The sequence below is a fragment of the Rhopalosiphum maidis genome, chromosome 2 (assembly GCF_003676215.2).
Source record: "Rhopalosiphum maidis isolate BTI-1 chromosome 2, ASM367621v3, whole genome shotgun sequence".
In the NCBI taxonomy this organism is placed as follows: domain Eukaryota; kingdom Metazoa; phylum Arthropoda; class Insecta; order Hemiptera; family Aphididae; genus Rhopalosiphum; species Rhopalosiphum maidis.
Window position 1 is genome coordinate 2,612,582 of NC_040878.1, and position 12,475 is coordinate 2,625,056.

A 12,475-nucleotide genomic window follows, 5' to 3' on the forward strand; every position below is an offset into this window, starting at 1 on the left:
TGTTAAGATACCTAAACTATCGAACAGTAATCGAACATAACAAAACGCAATGATAATACGTGTTGAGCGCAACGTTAAATGGACGTAGTTTTGACCAATCAATGTAAAACACAAGCTTAAAATGTATCCAATTATAATAACTACAATTTTATTTTTTCTAACAAATATCATTTATGGCTAGCCTATATAAACAAGACAATAAAATAACCGTTTTTCGTGAGCCAACAAATGCCTAGCTGTGTGAATCCTTTTTAAAAAACTAAATTTTACAAAATCCTTTCACAGTGTTCACTTGCATAGTTCTGTCATATACATTATGAAACATAGCTACTACCAAAATTAAAAAAAACTACCGTTCCTCCAATAATCGTTGTATAACATATTGAGTGAATTTCGTATTTAATTAAATGTTTTTCAGAATATATCGTATATAGTAGTATTTTATATAAACCGTTGCATTATCAATATAGTCGTCATAAGAACAGCTGTAAAAAGAAGAATGTCAATTTGGTTATTCGCCGACTGGATAACAAAATTAAAAATACAATATATTTTTTGCATAAGTAAAAAACCGGGTCTTACAACTTGTTACTTACTATTTTTTTTCCAATAGTACACATCTCAAACACCACCAGCCATGATTGGGTTAATCATACTTTTATAATAGTATAATTCGCACATCGCTATAAATATAGGTAAACAATAATATAATATGAGCATATGTTATCCAAAGTGACAATAATAAATTAATAATCAGTAACTTTTTTTTTACATAATATATAAGATTTTATGTATGTATTTTATTTTTAATTCTCAAGATATTATAATATTTTGTTAAAATCTCAATAAATGAAAAAAAATAAAATAAACCAATAACTTAAAACAACAATGTTCGTCAACGACCTACCTACCAGTAGGGGAAACTAGAAAAGTATAATTCTCATGAAAACGACATTTATAGGACATGGTCGATTCACACAAACTTAATAATTCAAATTGAACTTTAAAGTGGGTAAAATTAGCTCGACGAGAAATATGATTTCATTACTGCGATATGACTTATGATAATGTGCCGAACACTCAGTTGAAGATATAGTCGTAGGTTGCTTCTAAAAACGTGGTAAATTTTAGTAACAAGTACTAACAACCATCAACATTCAATTTGATCACAAATAGGAAGGTATATATTTTTACCACTTATAGATATTTATTTTAAAATATATGTTATATATAAATGGGCTAGATCGTATGAAGAAACTGACAATTTATTCTCTAAACTTAATGAAAACAGTAATGATGAAGGTCTTTTCATTATTACAATAATATACATATTGTTTTGTTTTCTAAAAATGTTGATGAAATATTTTAAATAAATTTAAACTTTGGCAGGGAAAACCAAGATGTCAATGGACTTAATTAAATAAATAATGTATGTTTTCTACCTGTCTTTGTTTATTCACTTTTATTGTAATCATGTTTCCAAACATACTGAATTTTTGAAAATACGAAAAAACTTTACCGAGTCTTATTCTTACTTTCTTCAAGAGACTTAAAAATTATTTGGATTGTGGGGACAACACGAATAGAATACACATATTATAACTACATCGCTATTCTATACGCACAGACCAAAGGCGACAATATTAATATTATTTCGCTATCATATAATAATATTATCTTGACTAAACATGTAAATCGCTTTGCGTGGCTAATGGCTATCGTAGCGGCAACCAGTATTGCGCATATCACACACGCCCAACGGTTTCTGTGTTCAGTCGCACAGTCTCAGCGAACACTCAACAGGCACAGTCGTTTAGACACATCACTGCAGACTTACAAAAAGCGTTAAAATATTTTTATCGTCGTGTTCGCCGTTTTCATTATCTTCTCCGTCACGTCGACACGCGCTTACGCGAGATGGGCCGCCGATTAACGTGGCTGCCGACGCTGCTTCTGCTGCGCTTTGCGGCCTTTGCCGACGATCGGTGTCTGATGAACGTTTCCCAACCGGCGCCCGAAAACGCTTACCAGGTGAACGACATACTGTGGGCCGGACAACCGGAAAAACCGTACCCGCCGGCTGCGTACCGTTCGGTGCAGGGCGTCAGTTACGTCCTTTGCACGTGCGAAACGAGAGCGTGTATCCGCAAGTGCTGTGAGCCGAACGCTGCGTACGTGAATTCGAAATGCACGCCACTGAACGCGTCGGACCATGTCGCCGAATTCAAGGTAGAGGCTCCGTAATCGGTTAAAACCCTAAAAATTATTTTACGCGAGACGACGAAATGAGATTTCTTATTTTTTGACCGCATGTTGGGTGGGTAGGAATTTGTTTACTTTTTTTTTTTGTCGTTGTACGAGTCATTTAAAAAGTTTTCACGAAATGCATCGTCGTAATATTGTGAGAAGGACATGTAAACTTCTACAATTTTAGTGTGTGCGAAGGTACCATTAATAAACATTTAACATTGATATTTATATTTATAATAAACAACATCGGTTTAGCTCAGAAATCTAATAAATTATTAATTTACATATGTAGTTGGATACTATATTAAATGACAATTTATTGGGTACTAAATTAAACTTTTTTAAATTTGAAACAATACCTAAATAAATATTTAAACTGGATGCTCAATAATTTTGTATTATTTTGTCTTGGGTTCATTTTTATCTTCTAAAAAGCATACGAATACTGAAACACTTAGTTAGGTATTCATAAATATTCTATATCGCATCGGCGGTATACGTATTCAATTAATATACAATTAATATAGAGTATAATCTTTATTCAAAAGTTAAGCTTTATCAAAATGAAAACTTAAGCCATTGGTCTTTAGAAAATTTTTTTATCAAAAATTTCATGTTTTTCGAGTATCATAAAAGTTAACATATTTTAGACTGTTAGAGGGTCGTCGACCCAAGAATTGCGTAGGTTTTATTTTTTCAATATATAGATATGGCTAATTTTTTTTTATTAAAAATAAATAGGGTTGACATATATACAGTCTAAAATAATCATGTATATGCAAATTTACTTTTATTAATTGTAATGACTTAACGACTTGATAAAGAAAATTTGTTGTGTGAGATTTACGTCATTAACGAATATTCATTTTTACGTTATTTATTATAAATAATAAAACAGATTCGATGAATAATATTTTAATAATATACTAACTTTAATTTTTAAATAAAAATAAAGATCGGCTAATGCTTGTGTACAATCAGTTCTGCTTGATTGTAAGCGTAGGTACTACGCTACGTATTAATGGGCATAGGCTGTTTAAGCGAATGGACCCAAAATATGGTCTGTTTAGGTGAATAAATATATACTGTTTGGGCGAGAATTATTCAATTGAAAATACCGTTTGGGCAGTATGAAAATGCTTATAATATACACTCAACAATTTAAACAAAATCATACAAATTATAAATAATTAGTCCTACCTATTTAAAAAAAAAATATTGATACAGATCTTAGAGTTTTTGTTTTTATGTTTATAAATATCAATTACCGATGAAAGCTTATGTTTTTATTTTTTGAACACCAAGAACGTCCACAAAGAAAACAGCTCGGCATTGTTGTAGTTAACACAAAAACAGAAAATTTAATAAAATAAATAGAATAAGCGGCACTTAAAAATACTTAAATAATATCTTAAATGCCGGTTTATTATAACGATAAAATTTAAAAAAAAATTGAATGTATGATAACTAGTTTTATCAGTGATCAGTTTAAGTAAGGTTTACAACAGTTTAATACAATATAGTTTGATGCTTTTCAATTGGTCACTCTAAGTGGTTTTCCATTTAATTGCTTCATATACAATTAATACATATGGCTAGGGTTTGGTATAGATATTTATAATATTATTATATAGGTAGATAGAGTAATCTGTTGTCAAAAAATTATAAATACAATTACATATAATATAATAAGTATATTTTAAAGTAATCTATTGACTTTGTATGAAAATACTCATAATATACATTCAATAATTAATTATTTAAATTATCGATAATATAATAATTAATAATGATTGAAAATAATATTCGTAGCATCTGTCACCAGGTTTTTACCTCACATTACTCAGGTAAAAATAATTTCACTCGCCCAAACAAACTATAATTTTTTTGGTCAAAATTATTACCTTCGCCCAAACGACCACCGCCCTTATTAATACATAGGTAGTTTTATGTTTATTCATAATATACATTTTTTCGAATTTAATTAAATATAAATTCTATTCAACGTATCAACATTAATTAATATATTATATATGCATCATAAAAATATTTATATATATATAAATTTAGTAAGTCTTTAATTAAAATGTATTAAAGATATTATTTGAGATTATATCAAATTTACTTTATAGGTATATTATAAAAGTAAAAAAAAATACGATTTCCAACTTTTTTTTAAAATTTGTTTGGCCATGTTAGTATTTTGCGCAACTAACACATCCTCCCAATGTTCTCTATGTTTTCATTCATCATATTAGGTTCGAGTTCGTTACTTGGAAAATTGGATTACTCCTATAAAACGTAGGTCCTAAAGTGCACGGTCATGCTTGGTTTGCTTATTTAGTCTAGGTTAGTTAAGTTTGGTTGGTTAACAATCGTAACCTTGGGTTTCCTTGTATTGGCCGTCTGGTTTAAACAAAAAAATTGTTTTTAATCATTTTACTTTTAGTGGCAGATATTTTCTACACATCCAATCCTTTTGGTTTTCATTATTGCCACTATATCCGGTTGAATATATAACTTATCGAGATTTATAGGTCATCAATTGTTCTGCGCTTTTATTCGTTGACATTCAACTATATATTGTTAAAAAATTAAGGATTTTATAAAAATTGTATTCTTGTATGACAATTTTAAATTAAATTTAACAAATAATATTACTTCTGGATTTAAAAATTAATTTTGTTTATATTATAGGTTCCAAAATTTGTGAATGAGCACGGGACGGTTGATGTATATGAGACGGGCCTGTTTCACATAGTCTATGGAAGACTGACATGTAATGGAAAATACAAATTGAATCCGTCAAAAGATAAAAGTCATAATTTCCAAGTAAATAATGCGGGATTCTTACTAAGTGAATCGGCAAATGTTGGACCGGATCAATTTTGTTTGGAGCAATTTTCGGAATTAAATTATCAAATTTTAGCAGTTGTTTGTTCTCCGAAACAATTGGCAAGTCAAACAGATGAAAAAAATTTATTTAATACCATCGGCATGATGCTATCACTGCCATTTTTGTTTTCAACGTTTCTTGTTTATGCGCTTATCAAAGACTTACAGACTTTGCATGGGAAATCTTTAATGTGTCATGTAGCAACGCTATTGGTGGCCTACATCAGTCTAATAGTTGTTCAATTCATAACTGATAATGCTGATAAAACATGGTGCATTTTTTTAGGTAAGTAAATATATTATCTTCTTTGTTTATATAATGAAAATAGTAATATGTTTATAATGCATGGGTACACCTGAAATATATTTTTAAACTAGTGTCAATATTTTTAATTTATCAATAATTTATTCATTAAAACATTTTTAAACATCACATTATATGATTTGTACGTTATATTTCACTACAATCGGCTAACACAAAAACTTACCATTGATATATAATAATATATCGGTAGTAAACCAAGTAAATACATACTTATAACAATAAAATACATTATTCTATACGGTGAAACCTCTATATAGTGGACAGCCATTTAGAAATAAGAAATTTCCACTTTAAAGAGAATATTATAATTAATAAACAGTTCTTTATTAATTACTTTATTTTTAAGATATTGACTGTTTATTAGAATATATTATTTATATTATTTTTAATTTATTATTTATATTTTAAGTATTTATGTATAAATAATGAATAAAAAACGTTAAAAAATACAATTAAAAATATCTATCATATTTTTTCTGTTCTTCAAAATGGATTTGCAAATTAGCTACCATAAATAATCTGATATCATCTTAATTTTTAAAATATGTTTTTAAATTATTTATTGTTTTCAAAACTTCTTCAAAAGTAGGATTGTATATCAATTCATATTCTTATTCTTCTGCTTCAGGTTCGGTTTCTCTTCTAAACTCAAATTGTCTACAATACAATATTGGCTATATCTGATGTTATTAATGTACTATCTTCTATAAGGATATTGTCATCTATAGAAATTAACAGTTAAAAAATGTTATCAGTACACGGTACAAGTTTTGAGAATAATATGTTCAAATTTCCTTAAACATTTTCGATATGTAAATGTATTGTGTCCATTTATGAAAAGTAATTTTTAATCCGCTATTAAGAGGTTATAACCTCTATTATGTACATGTATTTTTGAAGAGGAATTTAAAAATATCTACTATAGGGAGTTTTCCACTGTTGAAAGGTGTTCATTAATAGAGGTATCACTGTGTTATATAATAACACGCAAATACGCAATAATAACTTTAATATTTGATAAAATATTACTCGGACCTATAATTATATGAACGTATTTTACCTACATTGAATTGAACATCTTTTTGGTAATCTTGGTAATTAATATTAAATAGGTATATAAATATTGAAAATAATATATAATTCATAAAAGTGGACCTAGTTTCCAGTATTACCTAAAGATATATATTTTATAATTTTTTAAAACAATTTTTAAAAATAACTGTTCTTAGTATGAACTATAAACATTAATAAGTAGTGGATAATAACTCGTTCGTATTTGAATTGAGTGAATCAACATATCAAAAAAATATTCCCCAAATCACTAATATCTAATGGAGAGGGGATGACGTTTTAAGTAGTAAAAATATCTCAAGAATTTAAATATATGGTCATTTAGTGATTATATTAAAACATTTTAAAAATCCGAATTTGAATAAATGTATTGCTTAAAGAAAATGGGAGTGAGCATACTTGATAAATCACTGTATATTATACTATTAATCAAATGTGGTTTTTCTTTGTTTCAGCGTATACCCTTCAATTCACGTTTTTGGCAAGTTTTTTCTGGCTTAATATTATGTGTTTTGATCTATGGTGGACTTTCAGGTAAATAAAACATTGTGCATTGAGTGGTAGTAGTTATTGTCGCATTAGTTTAATATCCTTTAGACTACAGCCATGAAATATCCTACCTATTATTATTATTATTATTATTATTTACGTAGCTATCAATTACTGGTCCTTTTTGTTTTCAAAATAAAATTAGCCATGATATGATTAAAATTATTCATATTCGTTTGAATATTCAAAAGTTAAAATTAAAAGTTTTATTATACTTAACCTAACCTAGACTTTGATAAACTGGTAAGTAATTAATTACGATTATTCGTAATATAGATTCATAAAAATATAGAATTCATTATTATATTGTTTTTAATATAATACTACTAATTAAATGGATGCCAGTACGTTATACACATATTATTATTATTATTATTGTATCATTACTGGCTAGATGCTATCTAAATTCAAAACTCAAAAGGTTGTAAATTGTAAACATGTCCAATAAAAGAGTATACATGTAGTATACATGCCATTACAAGGTAATTACGAATACCTACGTATATTATTAAGTAAATATATCTAGAATTCTCGCCATAATACTACCATAACAGTAAGTGGCATACCCCGTTCCCCAATGCCCTTGAATATTTATACTTCATTATTATACACCTATAAATATTGTTAAAAAAAAATTATTAAATACAAAATGTAATGTAGTATTGTAAACAATTTTGCTTATTAGAAAGTTAAATTTCAAATGAAAAACCATTTACAATGTAAGTCGTATTTTACTTTGTACGTGATAGAAATAACGCTCAAATTTAAAGTATTTACGAATTAGAAGCAAAATGAAAACATTTTATACTAGAATATCATGACTATCATGTTTTAAATTTTTTGACAAATTTAATCAGTATTTTTTATTTTTAAAACGATAAGATTATATTAAATATATTAAATTCAATAATAAGAATATAAGATATTCAAATATACTGCAAACAAATTATGACGAAAAAGATGAGTTCAAGACCGCTTCATTGCTCCATGGCTCAACTTGTTCCACTTCGTCGCCGCCAATATCACCACCTCACTAGCTCCACTTGATCGGTTACGCTACCATTCCCCGACCATTTATCCTCCTATCAACCGATACTTACTCCCTTTGATGCTTACTTTACTCTTTATTACTTATGAATCATATATATATATATATCCTTATAACTGATTAGAGTATATTATATTATCATAACATGTGACCTAGGCATTTTGCATACTTATTGTATTCTGATACTTGAAATATAATTTTTCTAAACTATATTGTCATTGCGTGAGACCATTATCAAATACATTTTTTTTTTATTCTGACTATATAATTTTCTCCATCATAAAATGTACATACATTATTGTAAAACATTATCATCTCGACACATTACTCATACGTGTCACTCGTGAAATATAATTTGTAAAAGTGGTTTTTATATTATAAAATATGACTAAATGAAACGCAGATAATTAATTATATAAAAAATTTAAATATATTCCGTTTACTAATCCACCAAAGAAACTCATAGATTATTCTAATTTTATAATCGACTTCGCTGATCTCAATTTTTTAAACGCATTAAAACCAGAAATTAAAAAGTCTCAGGTAATATATAAACTATAAAAAACGTAGCATGCAAAATATCTTGGTCTCCGACTATGACAATATAATTCTGGTAGGCATAATTAGTTCATGTAATATAGATTACCTGTAGTAAACAATTATTTTTATACATATATATTACGAGTACATAATGAAATAATATGAATTACTCAATTATTGTATTGCAAATTACAATATAATGGTAGGTATAATAAGTATAGAAATGCCGGATCAAAAAATCTTTACAGTACAGACGAACGTGTAAACAAAACCATGGAATTATTATGTATTAAGACCATAATAATAGATTCATTTCTGGGTTACGTAAGCTTTAAAATTGGGTCACAATAAGTCTTCTTTTTAGCAATTTTAAGCAATTTTAGTTTTTTTACAAAGCCTACGTTGGTCGCGAGTTTATAAAGGTTGAATACCACTCGGACTGTATTGGGTAATAAAATATAATAATGTTTGCACTGGGTGAGCACTGATTAGTGATTACTCAAAAATCAAACACGCGATTTGACTAAATAGTACTTGAAGTAAATAGTTAAAGTTACTTTTAAATATATTATTTGTATTTCTGCAAACCAACGAAGTAAATTTCAAATTTTTACTAATACTAAAGCATCACGGTGCGTGCGTTACAGTGTTGTATAGTAGTATACTTAATACATAAACAATTTCACTCGTGCACCCACATTGTCCGCGATTCGACGCAATCGGATTACCTATCTGATAGATTTAATTGCATGTAAAATCGTAAAATGAACTTTCCATATAATCATAGACTACTTAACTCTCAAACATGGCATTCGACTTTAACTTTATCTCCTACAAAACAGTATCAGACTTTCGACGTCAGGAGGTATCGACTTACATCGATTGAGGACTGATAGCTAGACTCTCAATTACATTCTTTTGTATTTAATTATTTTTTTTAATTAAAAAAAAAGAACCAGACATGCAACGGTATATTACACGAGTTAGACACTCAATATTAACGTTTTCGGTAGGCATCAATTTTTTTTTTTGAATTTCCGATGAAAAGATTTTCACTTTCTAAATAATTTAATTTGTTTATGTATTTAATTTTCAGTGGATTTAGACCTTTAAGAGGAAATACACAAGAAAATGAAGCAAACAAGTTTATTATCTATTCAATTTATGCGTGGGGATGTACCTCATTAATTTCAATAATAACATTTGGTATGGATAAATTGCAATATTTACTAACTGATAACATTCGTCCAAGATTCGGAATTAATAGTTGTTGGTTTGGTTGTAAGTATTTTGTATGAAACTGGTTTGTATTTAAATTAAGTTTGAGACTGTACAAAAGATATTATTTGAAATCATAAAATTTAAGAAATCAATGCCACTTATTCTACTTATGTATTAATATTTTATATTACTTTCTAGTTAAACAATTTTACATTTTAAGTACCATTAATTAGTCGCATTAATACACAATTAAAACGAAAAATCAGTTTCGTGTAGAAAAAACCAGTACATCAAATTAAAAACAAAAAATCAAATATCCAATACAATAATGAATAATAAAACTTTACCTAAGGAATTTGTTTTGTTGAAAATATGACGATATTACTTATACGAATAAGTTATTATTGAATTCAAATCAAGTCATCTAAATACCTACTAAAAACCTTTTTTCCAATTATACAGAATTATAAAATTTTAATAAAAAAAAATATCCAGGCGTATCACGTCATTTAATTATTAATAAATTAATATTCTAGCAGATTTAGCCATGCTGTTATATTTTTATGGTCCTATCGGTACTTTATTATTTAGTAATCTATTGATGTTTATACACACGGCAATAGTGATTGTCAAACATAAGAGTGATGCTAAAGTACTGAGAGGATCTGAAAGCCAAAAAAATGTGGATCATGAAAAACAAAGGTAAGTACTTACTGAGAATTTTATCCATATTATTAAGAATAGCGTTATCCTATAGAATTTGTTGTTATATTTAATAAAAATGAATATATTTAGTTAATGAATTTGATAATTTTTATTTCGAATGAATTTGAATTAAACTATAGGTTATTATGTTTCAGATTCATGTTGTATTTGAAATTATTCATCGTCATGGGTGTCAGTTGGTTAGCAGAAATTTTATCATGGACAACAAATTCAGGTGGTTCTAAATTTGTGTGGTACGTCATAGACATTGGAAATTCTTTGCAAGGAGTGTTGATTTTTCTAATTTTTGTATGTAAAAAACGTGTATTAAATTTATTAAATAAGAAACTGTGTCCACAATTCCAACTTTTTAAGACATCTACCAAAACCGTCCCATCTAAGACTAGCTCTAATGTAAAAAATAAAGATGCAGTTGAAATGTCCACTGAAAGCACAAGCAATTCAACCAATAATCAATTACATGAATTTTAAGTTAAATGATTGTGTAATAAAAATAAAATAGTTTTTATTAAATTTCCTTATACTAAACTTAAAACTTTATTAATAATTATCATCATTATATAAATGTTTATGCTTTTGATTACGATTTGTATTTTAATTGAGTTTTTTATTTTGTAAACTAGTTTATGTTAGTTTCAAAAGTATCATATCATAGTGTATCTACACAGATGCTTTGTTATTTTGTTAGCTAGTAACATGTATTATTTACATGTAACTTTAATATATTTTTAATAGTAGGTATAATATTAGGAAATTATTTATAATTATAATTATTAATCAAATTTTTAAAGAAATGATAATTTTATTAGTCATACATTAATCATGGACACTACTAAAATTATACTGGACATTGGTATTATATAAATTATTGCTTATTGAAAATTGTGTATATTTAACTATAAATTTGTATTAGTTACGTTACATACAACATACCTACTTATTATAATAAATAACAATTAATTTAATAATAGTTTTTTTTTAATAGTCAACCTACCAATGATTTAGAATAAGTATTTATAGTTATTTTATTATAAGAGATTTCTGTATTTTAATCATTTATAATTAAAACTAACAAATAGATAAACAGTACCTATTTATGTAGTATCTGAAGAATAATAAATGTTTTATTAAGTATATACTATAGTATATAGTATAGTATATATACTATAGTTATGTTATAATTTTAAATTAAAAGTTATTTATTTTAATGTTTTCATAAAAAAATAATTGCATCATTCTTATAAAATTGTTTATGAATTGTTGTACAAAAATAATAACCTGAGCATTGCTTAATAAACTGTATGATTTATTTATTTATTGTTTTTGTTTACAGATGATTGGTACTCATTATTTAATTATATCGATGTTTGTAAAATATATAAAAACAAAGTAGTTATTTTGATTTTTGACAATGGTATAAGCTATATAATTCATCAATCACTTTGTTCGTATTGTAATCATTTTCAAAAATGTATCTGCTACGGAGAAAATCATAAATTCATCTCCAGTCACAAATATTCAAAATTCTAATCGACTATTACCTATATAGATGGTAAAAATGATTTACCTATAGAATAATTAATAATCAACAGTTGCTATAATAATAGATTAATTTGACTTTACCTAACTTAACCATACATTTTTTTTTTAGCTAAAGACAATGAATAGTATTCATTTATTCGTACAAATTAATTAGTATTTTTTTTTTTGTATTAAAAGACTGTAAATAATTGACTTATTCATAAGCTTGTCATGTGCGAAACCGTTTTTCTTTATAATATATTACACAACAACCATTGTTAGGACTATCATGGGACCACTTTTAAAATATTTTTAATTAGTATCTAAAT

At 26.8% G+C, this 12,475-nt stretch overlaps 1 protein-coding gene across 2 annotated transcripts; it reads left to right on the plus strand.

Moving 5' to 3' along the window:
- Positions 1–1,917: 1,917 nt before the first annotated feature.
- LOC113554467 (G-protein coupled receptor Mth2-like) lies at positions 1,918–11,156 on the plus strand. 2 transcript variants are annotated; one of them, XM_026958343.1, is made up of 7 exons: positions 1,918–2,229; positions 4,948–5,431; positions 6,997–7,075; positions 9,775–9,959; positions 10,436–10,601; positions 10,760–10,913; positions 10,980–11,156. In XM_026958343.1, the coding sequence occupies exons 1-7, from the start codon at positions 1,918–1,920 to the stop codon at positions 11,094–11,096; spliced, it is 1,497 nt and encodes a 498-aa protein (XP_026814144.1). In that variant the 3' UTR covers positions 11,097–11,156. The 2 variants fall into 2 exon arrangements, with proteins under 2 accessions (XP_026814144.1, XP_026814143.1); XM_026958342.1 differs by having other exon boundaries at positions 10,760–11,156.
- The last annotated feature ends 1,319 nt before the right edge of the window (positions 11,157–12,475 follow it).

Coding starts and splice junctions, on each gene's coding strand:
- LOC113554467 (XM_026958342.1), top strand. CDS start 1,918: ATGGGCCGCCGATTAACGTGGCTGCCGACGCTGCTTCTGCTGCGCTTT. Junction 5,432..6,996: donor AACATGGTGCATTTTTTTAG/GTAAGTAAATAT, acceptor TCTTTGTTTCAG/CGTATACCCTTCAATTCACG. Junction 7,076..9,774: donor GATCTATGGTGGACTTTCAG/GTAAATAAAACA, acceptor TTTAATTTTCAG/TGGATTTAGACCTTTAAGAG.